We start from the raw sequence: 19,850 nt of genomic DNA, 5'->3' as shown, positions 1-19,850 counted from the left end.
TTCACTCTGATCCCCGCAATCCAGATTTCGAAGCAAATTACCGCCAAAAACATTAAATTACAGCAATCCTTTCAACTAATTTAGCAGTTCATTACGCATTCATTATATACAACGATCTATAATAGGTTCAAGAAATTTAATAATTTGGATAACGTATAATACTCAATCTATCTCGTTGACAAATAACGTTTCATTATTGTAATGTTTACCATAAGCAGTTAGTTTGAAACCTTAATGTTAACTTTATAATTTTTTTGAGATGATCGGTTTTTTTTTTCTTCACTCGCAACTAATTATTATATATAATTCTCTCGGCCCTGAACATTTAAACCTTGCACATTGCCTCACTCAGACTTCAAACTTGACATTTTGATCGTGAGCAAATAAATATATTTACAGTTTTTTGAATCCGATATTATAAATGGTATGCTTTTTAACAAAAAAAACTTAATCAAAAAAAAAAAGTTGAATGATCGCTGACTGAATTTGCTTCCCCAATAAAAAGGTGCAAAAACAATTTCGCCATGCCAGTGGTCTGGGACACGCAATTATAAATGCGAGAAACCAAACTAAAAGAAATAATGCCAGAGCTGGTCGTGCACCGGATGGTACGGATCTTATTGTTGAGAAAAAAGAACCAGGTTGGGTTAGACTGCAGTCAGTCACGCAGGAACGTGATTTGGATGAGTTTTTGAACACGGCCGAGCTTGCCGGCACGGATTTTACTGCTACAAAGTTGAACATCAAAATTTTACATCAAGATCAACAGAATCCGTATTTATTAACTGAAGAGCAAGAACGGGACACGGCTGATCGTCAACAATCCAATGCCGCGAAGCTTACCGTTCCCAGGCGACCAGAATGGGACACCACCACGACTCGACACGAACTCGAACAAAGAGAGAAATCATCTTTTTTAGAATGGCGTCGAAGTTTAGCTGATTTGGAAGAAAATCATGATTTGTTGTTGACACCGTTTGAACGAAACCTGGAAGTTTGGAGACAGTTATGGCGAGTAGTTGAACGTTCATCAGTCGTGGTACAAATTTGTGATGCCAGAAGTCCTCTTTTTTATAGATCACCTGATTTGGAAGTATACGTGCGGCAGCTTGCCCAGCGTGAAGGGAAAGAAAAACGAAACTTGTTACTCATTAACAAGGCGGACATGTTAACTGCTCGACAACGAAGCATATGGGCCAAATATTTTAAGCAAAACCAAATCACGTTTGCATTTTTTTCAGCAGTTTACGCCAGCGTTGATGATGCGTTTTCGCATTCAAGTCTTAATGAAGATGTTAAATCGATATTGGCAGAGGACAGTGAGCTCACTGCGCAAGATATTCATATATTGTCCGTTGACGAACTCGAATCACTTTTTTTAAAAACCGCACCACCTCAAGAAGATGAAAGTCAAAAGATTTACATTGGATTGGTTGGTTATCCGAATGTTGGAAAGTCTTCTACAATTAACGCTCTTATCGGTGCCAAAAAGGTCTCGGTGTCTGCGACTCCGGGAAAGACGAAGCATTTCCAAACAATTCATTTGAGCTCTCGAGTAGTGCTTTGTGATTGCCCCGGTCTCGTGTTTCCCAATTTTGCATCAACAAAGGCAGAACTGGTGTGCAACGGTGTTCTTCCGATCGATCAATTACGAGAATACACCGGCCCGGCTGCGCTCGTGGCTCAACGAATCCCCAAGGAATATGTGGAACATGTTTATGGAATCAGGATACATACGCGGCCAGAGATTGACGGTGGCACCGGCATCCCCACAGCAGATGAACTTTTGGGTGCATATGCTATTGCACGCGGGTTTATCAGAAGTAGTAAAGGTGGCCGTCCGGATGAATCTAAAGCATCTAGGGTCGTTTTGAAAGACTATGTTAAGGGCAAGCTTTTGTATTGCCACCCGCCTCCTGAAATCGATCCGGTCGAATTTAATAAGGAAACGTACAAGTTAAAGTGATGCAAGTTTGAAAATTCTGAGAATTTTGTTTTTTTTTTGTTTTTACGGGATTTAAACGGGATAACACTGTACAGTACTTTTTATAAAACCATAAAATTAATTAAGATAAAATATACAATAATTTTTTTTGTCAAATTAAAAAAAAAAAGAGTCTCCAAATTTCGCCTCAAACTTCTAAAAACCTCAAACGCCCAAATGCCAACAAAAAAATAAATAATAAAAAATAATTAGAAACAAAAAAAAATCCAATCTATTTAGCTAGCAAATTTTTTTTTTTTTTTGGTACCGATCGAATTTTCTCGCCGCAATATGGACATGCGGGTAAGTGGTTGTACAACTCGATATATTGCGCACGTTTAACCGGACTCGGAACTTCAGCAACACCAGCACCCGCGCCACCATCAGCAACAACCATTTGAAGATAATTGACAATCCAAGCCCGTGCTTCTTCATCATCTAACACGTCAAACGCTGTTTTAAGTGGTAACGCGACATATACCATTTCTTGCGACGTCATGCAGTCGTATGCCCATTGAGCGGACTGGCATATCGCGCTCACCGCATCATCCAGTCCCTTTTTCAATTCGTCTGACCTATTCTCAGATGGGGCCATGGCGAGCATGACATCATAAAGAGATAATAATGAGGTCTGATACATCATCATGACACTTGCCACTCGGCCATCCGTATAAGATATTCTCGGTCTAAAAAAATGCGACCTGGTCCATTCCTCGTGAGAGAGCCGGTTGGAGCATTTTTCGGATTCCAGTTGCCACGGCAAATGCTCTTGTGAAATCACAGTTGGGGCACCACTTTCAATAGAAGCCTTGATCAAAATTTGTAAAAGATAGACTTCAAACTTGGATCTCCAATCTTTAAGCTGATTTACGAGGTCTGACGATTTGTTCATGACATCATGGACTTGCTGAGCATCATTATGTAACTCGCCTGACCGTATTTTCTGCCTAATTTCTGCAGCGTGTTTCTTTGTATCTGGAATTTCAAAAATTATGTCAAACAGCATTTGCGGATAGCTTTTTGGAACCGGACCCTTGAATGGTAATTCTCTCCATTCAACCTGATTTAAAAATAAACTGTTGACATCGGTTAATGCGAAAACTGCAAATAATGCACGCAACGTGCGAAACAAATGACCAGCGGCACCAATACTGCAGGCTTCAGGTCCCCTCATCTGAAACAAGTATCCCAAACCCGAAATTAGTCCTTTCCAAGTTGTCGGACCGTTCGTGCAGTGGAAAATCTCAAACAAGATAATATACGACGTCGCGATTAAAGCTTCATCTTTCCAAATAGCCTCGGTTATGGAAAACGAGTTTCGCTGAGAGCTTAGCGCTCGAATGTGATATTGATGAGACAACCGGATGATTGACTCATCTCGAGTGAGCAAGCCATAATGACCAATAATTAAAGCCCGTGCGGAATGAGTGGCAGGCGACATTTTATCATCTGCCAGGGCGAACTCCGACAGGCGATACATCCAAGACTGCATCAGAGAATCTGATGTGTTGGAAACCGTGACCGCAAGATTCCCAGTTTTGCTGCTGGTATTAAAAAAATAATCTACAAAATGCCCGAGAAAAAACCGATAGAATGTCGAAGAACTTTTAGGAAAGCATGCCATTGGCAAATGAAGCTTGGCAGCCACTATTGTTTTATCATTATATAATGATGCATCATCAGCAGTTTGATCATCTGCATCTGTAGGTATTTTAGTTATGACTGGCGCCAGATTGGCGACATCAAGCGTGCGGTCTGAGACTGCCATATAACCCGGCGTTGATAAGGTAAAAATCGATGCAATTGTGGTTGATAAAGCGGGAAAAGTTTGAATGGAAGACACGAATGAATTCTTATCAGGGTCAGGAGGCGTGGCCTGATTTTTTGAATAATCAAACGAGTTCGATGCTGCTGGTTTAGAATGCATGATTTGAGGCACATTAAATTCGATAGAATTTGTGTTATTGCTACCAGGCATGTCTGAAATTTGTGTTGGAGCAGGCGAGCGCGGGCTAGCAACCCCGGCCGGTTCTGATAGTTCACTTGCTGGAGACGCGAATGAAAATTCTGACTCTGATGCTTGACGCTGACTCGATGTTGTATCCACTGACGAAGCTCGATCGTTTTCGCTTAAATTTAATTCGAACCTGTGTTCGTTCGCCCCCCGACTCGCCCGGTGCGTTTTTTTGTTTTGGACCGCTGCGATGTCGGGCGTATCGTTGGGCAAAAAAATAAATCCCTTGACCGCACCGGGGCAGTCTCGTTTCGAACGAGCACATTGGCCACAGACCGGGTATACTTCATCACACTATAACGAGTCAGAACATGAAAAAATCAACAAAACAATCTTGTTTCATGGGTAGGCGGGGATAATTTCGACACGTACTTTGATCTTTCGCTTTCTGCAGGTAGCGCAGCCGCGACTGCCACCAGCGACGCCTACCATATCAGCGAGTAAACTTTTCAGCAAGCAAATAAATTAAAATGCCAAGTAAAATGCAAAACAAAATAATTGCCAGGACGAAACTTGCGGACGAGCCTTCCCGAAGCTGACAATGACGGTGGTGGTTTGATTTATAAACTTGCCTAAGTAAACTCATAGGGTTCTCGGGTCCAAAATTAAATTTACAATTTTTAGCGGAACGAGCAGTGTACTGAGTGTAAAATGCAACTAGTCCCGAACAGGCGTTTTTTTTACTATAGCATTCAGCCTTATTCAACCGGTACACATGTAGTTAGTTAACTAGCACTTATCAGATTCACAATGGCAGTGCATATACATAATAAGAAGAAAGCCCACGCCACACGTCATATACGTCAGAGTCTGCTTTCAAAAAATTCAATCGGCCGGATGATGTCTTGGGGCCAAATTTCAACCAACGCATCCCACATGTTCTTCAGATAAACAAATGTCATTTCCTTTCTCACGTTTTCCGGCATGTCCTGTTCCACGTCCTTACGGTTGCGCGTCGGTAAAAGAACTTTTTTGATGCCGGCCCGGTGTGCTGCCAAAAGCTTCTCCTTGATCCCTCCGACCGGCAATATCTGACCTCGTAACGTCATCTCGCCCGTAACAGCCACATCAGCCGGGACAGCGCGCATGCTCAGAAGCGAAACTAATGCCAGGGTCATGGCCACGCCTGCCGAAGGGCCGTCCTTCTTGACAGCGCCCGCAGGTGCGTGAATGTGAACGTCCCAGTTCGCAAACGGCGTTTCCGTCGCCGAGCTTACCAGGTTCATTTCCAGGCTGTTCGACCGGACCCATGTCATTGCAATCTGAGCAGATTCTTTGATCACGCCTCCAAGGTTGCCGGTTAGTTGCAGTGATCCGCCGACGCCTCGAGAACTTGCGTACTTGCTGGCTTCAATAAAAAGCAATCCGCCATTGCCACTACCCATATACGCCAGCCCCGTGACAACGCCCGGTCGGTTTTCATGCGTCGTAATTTCGGATTCATATTTTTCAATCCCCAAAAACTTCTCAACATCGTCTAAGGTTACATCGGGTGTGTACTTACCCTCCGCTTCCAGAGACTCTGAAAATTCAACCGCCTTACTCCTGCACACGGTTGCGATCTCCCGCTCCAGGTTACGAACGCCTGCCTCTCTTGTGTATGATGTTGCGATCTTTTGCAACACATTGTCAGACATTTGGACTTGATCTGCTTGCAGGCCGTTCACGACTGCCTGCTTGGGTAGAAGATATTGCCTGGCAATGTGCTGCTTCTCCAGGTACGTGTAACCTGATAACGAGATCATCTCCATGCGATCAAGAAGTGGAGGTGAAATGGTATCAATCGAGTTAGCCGTGGCAATAAACAAGGTCTTTGATAAATCGATCGGAACGTTGACGTAATGATCATTGAACGTATTGTTCTGCTCAGGGTCCAGCACTTCAAGCATGGCCGCAGACGGGTCGCCGTGAAAGTTATTCTCCCCAAGTTTGTCAATTTCATCTAACAAAAACACCGGGTTCACTACGCCGACTTTCTTCAATCCTTGCACGATTAGCCCCGGCATGGCACCGACATACGTCCTTCTATGACCTCGAATTTCAGCCTCATCACGAACTCCTCCTAGACTTATGCGATGAAATTTGCGTCCCAGCGCGGTGGCGATGCTTCGTGCCAACGAAGTCTTGCCTACTCCTGGTGGGCCCACAAGCAAGAGTATCGGGGCTTTTTCAATCACGCTCTTTGACTGGCCGCGTGATTTGAGACGAACAACAGCCAAGTACTCGAGTAGTCGCTTCTTGACAGAGCCAAGTCCATAATGATCGCTATCTAACTGGTGCCTTGCGGCTCTGATCGCGTTGCTATCAATCATATCATCTGTGGCCTTGCTCCACGGAATCTCAGCCAGAGTTTCAAGATACGTCCTGCACACCTGATATTCAGCTTGAGTTGGTTGCATTTTTTTTAAACGTTTCAGTTCCTTCTGTGCTACTGCATTGGCTTCAGGCGTGAGTTTCGCTGCTTCTAACTTCTTTGTCAAGTCTGACAGATCACCATCATCACCACCATTTTCGTCTTTTTCTCCAAGTTCACGACGAATGGCTTGCATTTGCTGACGTAACAAAAATTCGCGCTGTTTTTTGGAAAGACTTGAATCTACCGATGTATTAATCTTTTGAGAAATTTTGATCATCTATAACGAAACGGTCAGTTCGGCACATAGTGACTTAAACGTGTTTGTATACATCTATAGTTAATATAACTTACATTTAATTGCTTGGCTATTAATTGAACAGCAATTTCAAGTCTCTTGACCGTATTGCCAGTCTGCAACATTGGCAATTTCTCCGACGCTGGAACATCGAGCGTAAACACAACCAAATCTGCCACTTTTGCGGTATCCTGAAACGTGCTCTGATTGACGTAGCTATCCAACTTGCGTAGCATTGACCGAATGTTTACCATGTTCGTCGCATTGGTGGACAAGTTATTGTTTGCTTGCTGCACGATCGCGTTATTGAGAAGCGAAATTAGTTCTCGAGCAAGGCGTTTAAACTGAGCCACGATAGTATATGTCGAAATGTCGGCAGAGTCTAGAATTGTATTTTCAACATGAAGCACTTGGGCAATGAAATATGGAGATCTCTGTACAATCTTATCAACTTGAAAGCGTGAGATGCCCTCAGCTACTAACTGAAAGTCGCCAGTGGCAGTGCGATCAAGCCTAACAATCTTTGCAAGGCAACCATATTGCTACATTCCGTGTTATTATATATATAATAAACTATACAGTTATATTCAACTTGCGTAAAAACTTGTGCCGCCAGGATCATGGCGGATCTTGATAAGGTCGGCACTGTCAGTGGACAGCTGATCGCTTGGGTGATCAAGAACAGCTGTAACGGGCTTATCAGCAACGGTATCTTTCGCGGTCACGAACCCAACTAAGGCGTTCACGTCCTTTTGGCGAACGACGGGTTCATCTTTGTAAAGTTGCGCAACCAAAGACGCATTCTCCCGGCCAGATACGGCCAGTGCCATCATAACTCCCGGTAGGAGAACCGTGTTTGGAGGAGTCACAAACAGCGATACGTTGGTTGGCATCTCCAAAAATTAAAAATATATATATGTAATTAAATAAAAATTATATCCGGAATAGTAGAGACCATACGGAGTGGGCAGTGGACTTGAGGCGCCACAAACATGCGGGGAGTGACAAGTAAGTGCTTGTGCGCAAAGTTGCTACGCCGCCACTTTATCAATTTTTGTCGATCTACGCATGAAGCCAACTAATCTCTTGTCTACAAAATCCGTTATTCAAGCAACATGTATCGTATTATGTCGATTGCAAGTTGTCGGATTTTTACTGAGCAATGATATCAAGGCTACGTTAGTTCACTAGTTATGCGATGTTGCTTACGTACGCAGTCTCTCCAAATGCGGTTTCGCGGTTTCGATAATCTCCCAATTGGAGCCGCACGTTTAAACTTTGTTATTTTTCGCTCGATGGAAATGCTGATGAGATAATAACAATCAATCGGCCGGATTCATTCGAACCAAAAAATATTGCACGGTAATAATCATGTCGAGGGTCGGTGTTATGGTTCTTGGACCTGCTGGTGTCGGAAAGGTATGTTTTTTTTAAAAAAAAAAGTTCATATGGTTGAATACTAGATCAAGGGATTTTTATAAAAAAATGCAAAAAAAGCGAAAAAAGGCCAGTGACGACTAATAACGAGCAGAGTACGTTTTGTTCGGCACTGTTAACACATATTCAAAGTATTGGGCGGCGAGCGCATTTAGTAAATCTTGATCCTGCAGCCGAGCCTGGAGAGTATGAGTTCACGGTTGACATTCGTGATCTTATTTCGTTACAAGATGTCATGGAAGAGATGAACTTTGGACCCAATGGTGGCTTACTATATTGCTTTGAGTACGTCTAGTATACCTTTCCATCTTTTTGGGTTTTCTTGTTTGTTTGTTTGTTTGTTTAGTGCTAACTTGCACCAGGTTTTTAATGAATCATCTTGATTGGCTGGATTCTGAAATTGGTGATTATGAAGACGAATTTTTGATATTTGATTGCCCAGGTAAACAAAACCATCACACTTGCCGACTAGGGCATGATTTGTTTTTACTAACAACCGCGTATTGCAGGGCAAATTGAACTGTACACTCACGTTCCTGTTTTGCCAACACTTGCCAAACATCTGACCCAGAACCTATCGTTTTCATTATGCGCATCTTACTTGTTGGAAGCTCCGTTTGCGGTCGACAAGCCCAAGTTTTTTTCTGGCGTGATGAGCGCAATGTCGGCCATGATTTTGCTAGAATTACCTCATCTTAACATTTTAAGCAAGGTCGACCTCGTCAAGGACGACCTGTCCAAACGAGAACTCAAGCAGTTCTTAAACCCGGACGCGTCATTGTTATCCGGCATCAACGCAAAGACTAATCCCAAGTTTCATAACCTCAATCAAGCGATCGCAAACCTTATTGATGATTTTGGCATGATTCAGTTTTTGCCGCTGGACGCGACCCAAACTGATAGCGTGGCTACGATTCTTAGTTATATTGATGACACTACGCAGTGGGCAGAATCACAGGAACCAAAGGAACCAAAAGATGAGTTTTTTGAAGAAGATGATGAAGAAGACGAAGAACAAGATTAATTCCTTAAATAATTCATTTTTGTATATTACAGTAAATATTGTCATTATTAAAAAAAACTATGTGATTGAATCGTTTTCCACTTTCAACCTTTTTGAACTTGCCAGCGTAACAGTCTTGACTGCCTTAAAAGTATCAGTAATCTTGTTCGCCTGTCTGGTCTTGGATTGCTCCGCTCGTATAACAATTTCAAACGCTTTTTCTCCATCCGATCCGTTATCTATTACGGGCATAATCACATCAAGTTTTTGCTCATCCTTAACCACCGCTTTCCGCTTGGCAGCCTTTTTCACAGGTTTGGGCCGGCTCGCAAACTCATCCCATGTTCGTATTAAACCAGGAACTAATTGGCAATCACCTTTAATAATCACGTCAAAAACGTTTTCAAATATTTTGCCTCCCGGCGGGTCCTCATGATTAATCCACACCGTCAATCCTTTCGCCGCGTGCACGGACTGGGCCATTTCTTTCACGATCCGCCTCACTCCCGGCACTTTGAGACTCGTGCCGATTACTAGCAAGCCGTCAGGACGAGATTTCAAATCAGCAGCCGTGACGTTGCCGATTGCCTCTCCGTCAGGGTTAAATTCGTTATACAGCACGATGCGTGGCCGCATCTTGCCGATGCCTTGCGTGCGCTTGCCCACCACTGCTCTAACCATTTCAAATTCCTTGCATTCGTTGCACTCTGGAATGTCTTGGCCAGCAAAAACTTGGGGATTAAATGGTGCTAAAAAACCACACTTTGAGCAATTCATTGTCTTTAATCCACCATGCAGCTGTATTGTCCTGGGCCATGGTGGCTTTGAAGGTAGCGGAACGACTGTGCTTAAACCTTCTAGTGATTCTTCCAGGCCATCAATATTTTGAGTGTACACTCGCAGCAACTTGTTCTCCGTCGAAAGTTTAGAAATCAGCTGGTGCATGTTTGTGATCCGAGCACCGCTGCTCAACGAGTGCAGGTTATTCATCATGGCGTGAAACATGGTAGTCGTCTTGCCGCTGCCGTAAACGGAAGCATCAAACATGGACTGCCCGCTTCCTTTTAGTTTGTAATCTGTTTTCATGGTCTTGAACAATCCAGTGGACGACCTGAAGTCCGGAATACCTGCTCCCACGGATATGCCGGCGCCAAGCACGATCACAAGCTTTTTGGACTTGGTGAGCAACTTGTGCAACGTGGCGGCAAATTCTTCATTTTCAATCTTAACGGAATTGAGTTTGTAAACGAATGGTGAATCATGATTATATGGCCATTTTGGTTTAGCCATCCTCGGCTTTTTCCCGCTCGCAGGCGAAGCCGTCATGATATAAAATTTGAAATAGACGTCAAGTTGTAGGTCTGAACGGGACTTATGAAATTTCAAGCTTGTCTTGAGCCAACAAATATGCACTCCGATTCGTGGTATAAGTTCGGTCCTGTTGTAAATCTTTTGCATAATGCAATCTGATGACTGAAGGCTGGCTAGGTTCTTGAGCCGCACGTTTGACTATCTGATTTTTTTACTAAAATTTGTGAATTTCAACAATCTGAGAAGTGAACTCAGTTCATGGTAAGTATGGGCAAGTAATGGTTTGATACGATTATACTGGACATGAACCTTGTCGAATTTGGCATAAAATCAAATCTACATTGACACGCGCAGGGGTAAAACTAAACTATGTTATTCTTTTCAAAGAAATCTGACCCACAAAGAATGATAAACAAAAGGCTTTAAAAGTCTAATCAACAAAGCTATCACGAGGTCTATAGTTTTGAGCTTCACTTCTCAGACAAGGCAGCAACACCAGGCAGAACCTTGCCTTCAAGAAGTTCGAGCGATGCGCCACCACCGGTGGATACATGCGACAGCTTGTCCTCGGCATCCCACTTCTTGGCCACGGTCGCGGTATCACCACCGCCCACGATGACGGTGGCGCCATTCTGAGCAGCAGTAACAACGGCATCAAGAAGTGACTTGGTGCCCTTGGAGAAGTTGTCGAATTCGAACACGCCGGGAGGACCGTTCCAAAGAATGGTCTTGGCGTCCTTGACGGTATCAGCGAAAAGCTGTGCAGATTTTTCGCCAATGTCAAGACCAATCAGGCCGTCGGAAATTCCACTCTCATCAGTAGCGTATCCAACTGTGGCATCCTTGCTGAACTTGTCACCAGTGACGTAGTCAACAGGAAGGACGACCTTGACGTTGTGCTCCTTGGCCTTGTTTAAAACTTCACCGACGATCTTGGCACCTTCCTCATCGTAAAGAGAGTTACCAATCTTGACATTTTCAAGTGCCTTCTTGAACGTAAAAGCCATGCCGCCGCCAATGATCAACGCGTCAACCTTGGAGATGAGATTGTCGATGAGTTGAATCTTGTCCGAGACCTTGGCACCACCAAGGATGGCAAGGAATGGACGATCCGGCTTCTCGAGAGCCTTGGCGAAGAAGTCCAGCTCCTTCTTAACCAAGAATCCACTAGCTCTCTGGGGAAGTTCGATTCCGACGACAGAAGAGTGAGCTCTGTGGGCCGTACCGAAAGCGTCATCTGGTTAAGGTTAAAAACTTAATCAGGAAAAATATTTTAGATATGCGGTGTTACTTACTGACATAAACATCGGCCAGGCGAGTCAAGCTCTGTCTGAACTCCTCAACCTTCTCTGGTGGTGACTTGATCTTCTTTCCGTCAACCTTGGCGGAACCTTCTTCCTCGGCATGGAAGCGCAAGTTCTCCAGCAAAATGATTTCACCTGAAATGATGCATTAGCAAATTTTTTTATTTCATTTTTTTTAAAAATATATATATATATATATGTGTGTGTATGTGTGTGTAATAACTCACCGTTGGTGGCCTTGTTGACATGAGCCTCGACCTCAGGTCCGACAGAATCGTCAAGAAAAGTGACCGGCTTGCCCAAAAGCGTAGCAAGCTCGACAGAAACAGGCTTCAAGGAGTACTTAAGGTTGACTTGACCATCCGGACGTCCGAGGTGGGAAGCCAAGATGATGGCCTTGGGGTCTAATCAAAGTGTTTAGCAAGAATTTCAAGAAAACTTTGAAAACAGCAATGAATAACAAATGATTATTCAAGCCGATATATTGGTTTGAAACGGGAGTTATGCTGCAATTGGTTAAACAGAAAGGCGCACTTACGTTGTTCAAGGGCGTACTTAATAGTAGGAAGAGCAGCCACGATACGCTGATTGTTGGTGATCGTGGTACCATCAAGAGGAACGTTGAAGTCTAAACTGCGTCAGTGATTTGCTTTATAAAAAAAAACCAAAGAGATGAACGTCATTCATTGAATTGCATCAAATTCCCAACAGCCGAAGAACCGGTGAACGACCCCCCTTCCAAAAAAAAAAAAAGCAAGCTGAAATAACTCACCAACCCGGATGAAGACTCTCTTGTCCTTAAGATCAACGTCGTTAATGGCAAGCTTGCTGGTCAAAGACATGATTGAGATTGAATTTCGATTAACAAAAAAGAGCTTGTTGAATTGCGATTGGGCCAAAGAAATCACGATGGAAAAGAATGTGATGACGGAGGGGACGTAAGTTAGTAAGCCCGGTGAGGGTTTCGTTGATGCAGTCATTTTCGACAACGCAATTGCGGCGCCGGATGCCGGGACTTGTTGTAATATAATGGATTATTATTGTTTATAGCTGGTTATTATAGATGGATCTACGGATTGCATTCGATTGAATATACCCGTGTAGTGGGCCGAGCGCTTGGCTCATGACTCTTCCGGCAAGTGCTGTCTTGTTATGTGTTTAGTAGGCAAACATGGCATGTCATTCCTGCGGTGTTTGCCATCCGGTGTCGAATGACTGCCGAGCCTGTTTAGTGTTTAGCTGGAGTCGAAGACGAACCAGGTGAATGTGTAGCGGTCAATCACATGGCACCGTAAAGGGCCAATTGAATCCAAACAGTAAGTCATCACCCTGCATTAATAGCTAAAACTAATCATATGGTACAAATCATCCGCAACAACTGCTTGCTGTCCTGCCTTTTTTTTTTTTTTTTTTTCATTTACTTGCCATCTGCCTTCTTTAACTCCTCCCTGTTGCATGTGTTAGAAGCTGATAAATCAAAGTCAATTCGTAATCCTGGCTATCCCAGAAACCGTACCTTAGTTGGTTTGAAAAATCATCATCAGCGTCGTCATCATCCCAGTTTTCTTCCCATAAATGCTCTTTGCCACCAGGAATGCTGATATCGGCTTCGGCGTTGGACCAGTCTATCAGATCTGTCAGTAACTTTTCCCTTCCGGTGATTGTGGTAACCAAACAAAATTAGATGTACCTTCAGCAGGGAAATCTTCAAACTCGTCGTCCTCTTCCAATGTCACAACCGAGTTTTTCACTTGTTCATTATTTTTGGACTCTTCGGTTTGAATCTTGGACTCTTCTTGCTTTGATTCTGACATTATTGATTAATATTGCAAAGTTGAAACAAAAGAACGAAAATGTAGCTGCTGTTGGGATGATTCAAAAATGAAATTCAGATGGATATTCAATATATAATAGAATACCCCAAATGAACTTTGACTCGATTTCAATTTATTATTTTCTAAATTCCAGAATGTGAATATCAGTCAGTAGTCGTTCGTTTGTTTCTGATTTCGCGATGGAAATTCCAGGAAGGGTAAATGGTATCAAAAGATGTGTAAATTTATACGTTCGAGCAAGCCTCGCAACATCATTTCGATGCGCTCTGATCCAATTGTATTCCAAATATTCATCAATAACATTGTTTAAATTCATAAATATATTACCAAAACAGTCACAATGGTGGAATGGCAGGAGCACAAAGCAGATGATGGCCGGACGTACTACTACAACGCCGACACCTTGGAATCGAGATGGGATAAGCCGGAAGAGTTACTGACACCACAAGAGGTAAAACTAACGATTGGCATATTTTATTACGAATGCTAATACGTGTTTATAGAAAGCACTTGCGCGGATTTCGTGGAAAGAATACGAGACCGACGACGGCAGGAAGTATTGGAATCATGAGGAGACATCAGAGTCAGTTTGGGACATGCCGGACGAATACAAGGCAGCACTGGAAGCTACAGAGGAATCTGAAAGGGACTATCAGAGCAAATTTAATAATCACTCCAAGGAGTCCACGCCGGTGCCAGCACAGGAACCGCAGCAACAGGAGCCATTGCAGGCACAGCAAAAGCCAATGCGATGGGAGCAAAGCCCTGAAGAAATTTTCAATCAGGTTTTAGAAGATGCCGGTGTGGATTACACGTGGACGTGGGATTCCGCCATGCGGAAAGTTATAAGCAGTCCTGATTACGATGTTGTGTGGGATGCGAAAAAGCGAAAGGACTTGTTTGAACGGTTTGTGGACAGGAAAAGGCAGGAGGCCCGCCTGGTTGCCACGCAGACGCATGCCAAGCGGAAAGAAAATTTCATTGATCTTTTAAAAGCCACGTCACAGGTAAAGCCATATTCAAGGTGGAAGACGACCAAGCCGTTGATTGAGACCAATCCGGCGTATTTGGCGTTTGAAGACGAAGCTGATGATGGGTTTGATGAGTATGTTACCAGCTTGAGAACTGAAGAACGCAAGCGAGAACAGAAGGAAAGAACAGACGTGATGGATTTTATTCGACAATACATGAAAGGTCTTGATTTGGAAGTTTTTTTGCGATGGGAAGATTTGCAAGGAATTTTAAAGAAAGACCCAAGTTTGAAACAAGACCCGCGGATCAAAAAATTGAACAAGTTAGATTTGCTTACAGTATTTGAGCAATGCATTAAGGAGAATGAGGATTCTTTTTTCGAACAAAGACGGAAAGACAAGGCCGCGTTAAAGACCAAAGAACGCAAAAACCGAGAGGCCTTTGTGAGCCTGATTGATAGCCTAGTTGCTGATGGCAAGATTACGCCCAAAACAAGATGGATGGATATTTATCCCGATATAAAGGATGAGGCAGGGTTTGTTAACATTGTCGGCCAACCGGGATCGACCCCGCTTGACCTTTTTTGGGACGTGGTTGAGAAACTGGCCAAGGACCTGCGGATCAAGCGAGATATTTTGATGGACATTTTGGAAGAGCAACGTTTCCAAGTGACCGACTCGACCGCGTACGACGACTTTCGAGACCTGTTACGGCGAGACGTTCGATCGCACGGCATTGGTGACGACGTGATAATTTTGTTGCATCAAAAGCTGCAGGCACGGTATGTTGATAAGACGGTGGAAGACCGGCATCAGGAGGAAAGACGGCAACGGCGGCGAATCGACGCGCTGCGGTCAGCCATAAAGCACCTGGAAGACCCGGTAGTGACTGTGACGGACACGTGGGAAGACGTGCGGGAGAGGGTGGTGAACACGACCGAATTTAAGGCGTTGGATTCGGAGAAGGCAGCCAGGCAGGCGTTTGATAAGCACGTTGGCCGTCTGCGGGAGAAAGACGAGGGGCATGACAGGGCAAGGGAGCACCGTCACTCCAGCAGAGCTTAGCTCACGGTACGAGTGTAGATTACATATAGCGCACAAATATATTTAAACGTATGAAAACAATACGTAAACTCACAGTTTATCCAGTTCTTGTTTATTGCATGATGATGATTATAGTTACCCATGTCTTATGGTTGGTTACCCGGACGATCGCACTAATTCCATTCCGGCCTGAAAAGGGAATTTGGGGATTTTAGTTAATATCGCATCCTTACTTATTAATATTGTTCGTTCCTCCATTCTTTTCCCACTAAAAAGACTGACAGGATTAGAATAAGGAGACAATAAGAATTGGACATTACGCATATTCAAGTTTTTGATCTTTTTTTTTTGTTTTCAGATCGCTGTTATTTTGCTGTTGTGCGTGTACAACGCGTACATGGGGAGATATAACCGGTAAATAGATTGAAAGTAAGTAATCAACCTTTGTTTCCTCCCTTTTTTTTTTTAAATGTAAGAATTTTGAATTGTCACATATTTCCGGTATTGGGTTGGGATTTTCTTTTTTTTAGTTTTACGTCATATCGCTATAAAACATATAGCTGGTCTAAACGATAGTAAACTGCTTCATTCTTCCCCGGCCCGGATTTCTGTGATTAATCAAGCCAATTCGGTGTTTGAACGTCCCCTCTCACATTTTTTTTTTATGTTACTATCTTATAGGAACCTCGCTCACGCTTGCTAAAATATTACTCGTTTGATTTTTGGTTTTATAATTAGCGTTTTGTCGTTTTTTCTTCTTTTTCTTTGCCGGTTGGTTTAAATCGGTTTATATCCAAGTTCAAAGTTTGACAACGGACTGCATTTCACATTCAAACTAGATCAAAAAGCAAAAAGAAAAAAAAAAAAACCAAAAACAAATCAATAAGAACTTACCGGTAGTCTCAAATTTATTTTCTGCGGCGGAGATTTGTTGGCTGGGCGGTTCGTTTCATCTTGAGCCTCGTTGCTGAACGAAGACAAGCAAATCAAAGCTTAGCAAAGTTTGCAAGACACGATCGATTGATTCTGGTTTTTATCTAAATAATGTCGTCAACGCTGAAAACTGAATCTTTGGGACCACATCAACGTGCGCAATCGGGATCGGGCCAACGTCGGCATACGTTCTCGTCCAACCCTTCGACGCCATCAACGCCAATAGAAATTCGAAACAATCATAACAATGGTAACGACAGTTATTTCAGAATTTCACCAGCTGTTCGGCAAAATAATGATTATGCTAACGACGTTCGCAACCTGCCGGCCCGAAGTCTGTCACCGAAATCGGGTGACCGAAGGCCGACTACTGCGTCATCGGTTTCGTCAACCACGAGATCCTCGGTGGGTTCGATATCGCAGCATGTTGGCGGATGCCAGTTTGAAACCGGCCTAATCAACTCTCGCAGGCGAATACCATACGGCTTGGGATTCCAACCGCCGTCAGCTCCGCACCCGTCCAAGTTGAAAAAGGCGCTGGACCGGGAACAAGAGGCAAGATTGACGGATGACATTAATCGCATGTTTAAAAAACTTGTAGCGAGTGAGGAAAGTATTAATCGTCGGTGTCGATTTTTGAAAAAATTGGAGAAATCTTTGCGTGAAGAGTTTTCAGGCAACATTAGCGTGTGTCCGTTTGGCAGTACGGAAAACATGCTTTGCACGAACGAGTCAGATATTGACATTTGTATCGAAACATCACAAAAGAAATTGGAGGACACTTGCCTGCTGGCCAAGTTTTGGGCAAATCGTAAGTAATCATGATGGGTCTGCAATCATCTGAAATTATTTCTAATCATTTTGTTTTATTTTGGCTCAAAAGATAAAATGGAGCGAGTGGTTTGCGTGCCTGGAGCAAAAGTACCGATTGTGAAGATTTGGGATCCGGAATTTGAGATTGCATGCGACATGAACGTGAACAACACGTTGGCATTGGAAAACACAAGAATGATCAAAACATATGTGCAACTGGACCCGCGCGTGCGACCGCTTGCCATGATTATTAAGCACTGGACAAAACAACGTGTACTAAACGATGCCGCAGGTGGCGGCACGCTTTCATCATATTCTTGGATATGCTTGATTATCAATTTTTTGCAAACCCGGAATCCACCGGTGTTGCCGAGCGTGCATCATGTCGGGGCCAGCCATCGGCCCGAAGTCATTGTGAACGGGGTTGATATCTCGTATTGCGACAACGTTGAATTTTTAAAAGACTATGGCAGTGAAAACAAGGAAAGCCTTGGTTCGTTACTGTTTGGGTTTTTCAAATGGTACGGGTTTGAGTATGATTACGATAACGGCGTGGTATCTGTTCGTCATGGCAGGGTTCTCTCTAAAGCGGAAAAGGGGTGGTCATTAGTACAAAACACACGGATATGTATTGAAGAACCGATGGTGTCGTCAAGAAATCTGGGCAACACTGCGGATGACATTTCGGCCAAGGGCATTCAACTCGAATTCAGGCGGGCGTATGACTTGCTTGTGAGTGAACGCTCCTTGGAAGCCGTGCTTGAAAAATTTGAATTTACTGTTGATGATTCCCATGGTTCATACTTCGACACGGCTCTCGGAAGCAGGAAAACTAGCCGCAGTTCATCAGGAGGCAGCGGACCTGGCAGTGGCAATGGCAATCGTAATGGCAATGGCAGCTATTCACGAAATTTTTATCGGAATTCGTCATACAAAAAGCAAAACAATAATAATTTGTATTCTAGCATTGGTGGCGTGTATCCGCCAATGTATGGCAAGCTGCCGCCAGAATTTAATATGTACCCCATGTACCCTATGCCGAGCATGGAAGGATATCAGCAGTTTTTACAATTAGCTCAGCAGCAAAAATCAAATACGGAAACTAACTTGGATAAGGATGCGATAAGCAACATTATTCAACAGTACGGATACTATTTTCCTGCCTATTTCTCCAACGGCGTGCCGTTTTACTTCCCACCTGTGGCACCTCCACCGGACATGGTGGCGGATGACCGATCACAAGCACCCGTGCCGGCACGTTCTCCTTCACCGAGTGAGAATGGGTACGATAAAAAAACTGGCGTTATTAGCAAGGGCGAGACCGGATTGGAACAATCATTTCAATCCTATCATCCGTTCGTGCCAATTAAAAATGGTGAGAATGGCTTGCCTGGGTTCATGACGCAGGCAGGTTTGGATAGCAGTTCAGATTTGTCTGACATTTCACCTGACGTGCCACCACAGGCGTCATTCATGGTGCCATCACCGACGGAATGTGATTTGAATAACGGGTTCGACACTATTGGCAGAAACAGGACATCCGCCACAAGAGCATCAGCAGCATCAGTAACGACGACGACGACAGCGACAATGTCATTGTCAAGATTGTCAAACAATCATGCCCAGAACAATAGCAACTCGCGATCACAACCGCCCGCCAAGCTGGGCCGGTCTTTTTCAGTACCGGGATTTTATAGTGAGCAGGCGAGCGTTCATGGGCCCAAGTCATATGCTGCAGCAGTATTGACATCGTCGACGTCGAACGACGATAACAACAACAGCGGCAGCGGCAAGCATCGCAACCGCAAGCTTGAAGTTGCTCCCGGGTCACCGCATGAGGATATTGGCGAATGGAGCGTTAGTGGGCAACCGGTAACGGGCATGTCGTACTCCTCAGCTGCGGCGGCTGCTACTTCGATTGCCAATGGTAGTGGTGGTGCGGGCTCCTCAACAACAACGGCAAGCAAAATTGAGTCAAGGTCACAGCAATTCGATACCAGGCCGACGCATAAAAACATGTGGACGACCATGTCCAAACGGTCGGCAAAAAAAAAACCCAAGAAGGATGGGATCGATGTGACCATGATATCGGCATTTGGTGAAGAAGAGTTCTTGAAAGGTGGATGAAAAGAAAAGAGCCAAAATTTAAAATAGTAAGATTGCGACAAGCTGCCTGGATTGATTATTAACTTTGTCATACCAGCCGCACATATTTTTCACATCCGCATTTAACACTTCATCATGTTTGGATGTCATCAGCATACATAATCATGGGGCATTTTTTTTTTTTTTCATTTTTTTCATTGTTTATATATTTATTTATTGAGTTACATGAGACCTGACAACTTTTTTTTATTTTTTATTTTTTTTTTGTTTTTTGTTTTTGCATTTATTTTTATTTTTTTTTGATATGAATACCGGTGGTTCGGAAAAACAAAAAAAAAGAGGAAATTCAAAGGGATGGGATGTGCATGAAATGTAATGTAAAGGTTTTGTTTTTTGTAATTTAAGTAAGGACAAAAAAGATAAAAAAAATTAATATATAAACAA

At 43.5% G+C, this 19,850-nt stretch overlaps 9 protein-coding genes across 9 annotated transcripts; 4 read left to right on the top strand and 5 right to left on the bottom strand.

Annotated features, from left to right (window-relative positions):
* The first annotated feature begins 219 nt into the window (after positions 1-219).
* On the top strand, positions 220-2,081 carry V1514DRAFT_293651 (P-loop containing nucleoside triphosphate hydrolase protein). Its single transcript, XM_066925374.1, has 2 exons — positions 220-424; positions 506-2,081. Exons 1-2 carry the CDS (start codon positions 422-424, stop codon positions 1,964-1,966), a joined length of 1,464 nt encoding a protein of 487 aa, XP_066783556.1. The 5' UTR covers positions 220-421; the 3' UTR covers positions 1,967-2,081.
* Positions 2,082-2,216: 135 nt separating this feature from the next.
* On the bottom strand, positions 2,217-4,430 carry V1514DRAFT_319935 (uncharacterized protein; the record flags this gene model as incomplete). The annotated part of the gene is made up of 2 exons (XM_066925975.1): positions 2,217-4,292; positions 4,371-4,430. 2 exons carry the CDS (start codon positions 4,428-4,430, stop codon positions 2,217-2,219), a joined length of 2,136 nt encoding a protein of 711 aa, XP_066783555.1.
* A 371-nt stretch (positions 4,431-4,801) lies between these two features.
* On the bottom strand, positions 4,802-7,542 carry V1514DRAFT_319934 (Lon protease C-terminal proteolytic domain-containing protein; the record flags this gene model as incomplete). Its single annotated transcript, XM_066925974.1, has 3 exons — positions 4,802-6,631; positions 6,706-7,191; positions 7,246-7,542. 3 exons carry the CDS (start codon positions 7,540-7,542, stop codon positions 4,802-4,804), a joined length of 2,613 nt encoding a protein of 870 aa, XP_066783554.1.
* Positions 7,543-7,913: 371 nt separating this feature from the next.
* V1514DRAFT_330694 (GPN-loop GTPase) lies at positions 7,914-9,181 on the top strand. The gene is made up of 4 exons (XM_066927548.1): positions 7,914-8,068; positions 8,181-8,371; positions 8,449-8,528; positions 8,596-9,181. The coding sequence occupies exons 1-4, from the start codon at positions 8,021-8,023 to the stop codon at positions 9,108-9,110; spliced, it is 834 nt and encodes a 277-aa protein (XP_066783553.1). The 5' UTR covers positions 7,914-8,020; the 3' UTR covers positions 9,111-9,181.
* Positions 9,107-10,740, bottom strand: V1514DRAFT_330692 (DHS-like NAD/FAD-binding domain-containing protein). Its single transcript, XM_066927547.1, has one exon. It carries the CDS (start codon positions 10,545-10,547, stop codon positions 9,168-9,170), a length of 1,380 nt encoding a protein of 459 aa, XP_066783552.1. The 5' UTR covers positions 10,548-10,740; the 3' UTR covers positions 9,107-9,167.
* On the bottom strand, positions 10,719-12,613 carry V1514DRAFT_330690 (phosphoglycerate kinase). Its single transcript, XM_066927546.1, has 5 exons — positions 12,477-12,613; positions 12,243-12,332; positions 11,932-12,108; positions 11,696-11,839; positions 10,719-11,637 (listed from the first exon to the last, which is right to left on the bottom strand). Exons 1-5 carry the CDS (start codon positions 12,544-12,546, stop codon positions 10,871-10,873), a joined length of 1,248 nt encoding a protein of 415 aa, XP_066783551.1. The 5' UTR covers positions 12,547-12,613; the 3' UTR covers positions 10,719-10,870.
* A 358-nt stretch (positions 12,614-12,971) lies between these two features.
* On the bottom strand, positions 12,972-13,712 carry V1514DRAFT_330688 (DSS1/SEM1 family-domain-containing protein). Its single transcript, XM_066927545.1, has 3 exons — positions 13,395-13,712; positions 13,221-13,329; positions 12,972-13,152 (listed from the first exon to the last, which is right to left on the bottom strand). The coding sequence occupies exons 1-3, from the start codon at positions 13,516-13,518 to the stop codon at positions 13,122-13,124; spliced, it is 264 nt and encodes an 87-aa protein (XP_066783550.1). The 5' UTR covers positions 13,519-13,712; the 3' UTR covers positions 12,972-13,121.
* Positions 13,713-13,799: 87 nt separating this feature from the next.
* V1514DRAFT_306684 (uncharacterized protein) lies at positions 13,800-15,635 on the top strand. Its single transcript, XM_066925680.1, has 2 exons — positions 13,800-13,990; positions 14,043-15,635. The coding sequence occupies exons 1-2, from the start codon at positions 13,880-13,882 to the stop codon at positions 15,573-15,575; spliced, it is 1,644 nt and encodes a 547-aa protein (XP_066783549.1). The 5' UTR covers positions 13,800-13,879; the 3' UTR covers positions 15,576-15,635.
* A 963-nt stretch (positions 15,636-16,598) lies between these two features.
* V1514DRAFT_319928 (uncharacterized protein) lies at positions 16,599-19,427 on the top strand (the record flags this gene model as incomplete). The annotated part of the gene is made up of 2 exons (XM_066925973.1): positions 16,599-17,298; positions 17,371-19,427. The coding sequence occupies 2 exons, from the start codon at positions 16,599-16,601 to the stop codon at positions 19,425-19,427; spliced, it is 2,757 nt and encodes a 918-aa protein (XP_066783548.1).
* Between the last annotated feature and the right edge of the window lie 423 nt (positions 19,428-19,850).

The sequence above is a fragment of the Lipomyces japonicus genome (assembly GCF_038497905.1).
Source record: "Lipomyces japonicus strain CBS 7319 unplaced genomic scaffold V1514scaffold_18, whole genome shotgun sequence".
In the NCBI taxonomy this organism is placed as follows: Eukaryota; Fungi; Ascomycota; class Lipomycetes; order Lipomycetales; family Lipomycetaceae; genus Lipomyces; species Lipomyces japonicus.
This window is presented reverse-complemented; position numbering and strand designations above follow the sequence as displayed.

Coding starts and splice junctions, on each gene's coding strand:
- V1514DRAFT_330694 (XM_066927548.1), top strand. CDS start 8,021: ATGTCGAGGGTCGGTGTTATGGTTCTTGGACCTGCTGGTGTCGGAAAG. Junction 8,069..8,180: donor GACCTGCTGGTGTCGGAAAG/GTATGTTTTTTT, acceptor AATAACGAGCAG/AGTACGTTTTGTTCGGCACT. Junction 8,529..8,595: donor TTTGATATTTGATTGCCCAG/GTAAACAAAACC, acceptor CGCGTATTGCAG/GGCAAATTGAACTGTACACT.
- V1514DRAFT_330692 (XM_066927547.1), bottom strand. CDS start 10,547: ATGCAAAAGATTTACAACAGGACCGAACTTATACCACGAATCGGAGTG.
- V1514DRAFT_306684 (XM_066925680.1), top strand. CDS start 13,880: ATGGTGGAATGGCAGGAGCACAAAGCAGATGATGGCCGGACGTACTAC. Junction 13,991..14,042: donor AGTTACTGACACCACAAGAG/GTAAAACTAACG, acceptor ACGTGTTTATAG/AAAGCACTTGCGCGGATTTC.
- V1514DRAFT_330690 (XM_066927546.1), bottom strand. CDS start 12,546: ATGTCTTTGACCAGCAAGCTTGCCATTAACGACGTTGATCTTAAGGAC. Junction 12,333..12,476: donor GAGAGTCTTCATCCGGGTTG/GTGAGTTATTTC, acceptor GACGCAGTTTAG/ACTTCAACGTTCCTCTTGAT. Junction 12,109..12,242: donor TAAGTACGCCCTTGAACAAC/GTAAGTGCGCCT, acceptor CACTTTGATTAG/ACCCCAAGGCCATCATCTTG.
- V1514DRAFT_330688 (XM_066927545.1), bottom strand. CDS start 13,518: ATGTCAGAATCAAAGCAAGAAGAGTCCAAGATTCAAACCGAAGAGTCC. Junction 13,330..13,394: donor TGAAGATTTCCCTGCTGAAG/GTACATCTAATT, acceptor CAGATCTGATAG/ACTGGTCCAACGCCGAAGCC. Junction 13,153..13,220: donor GATTTTTCAAACCAACTAAG/GTACGGTTTCTG, acceptor CACATGCAACAG/GGAGGAGTTAAAGAAGGCAG.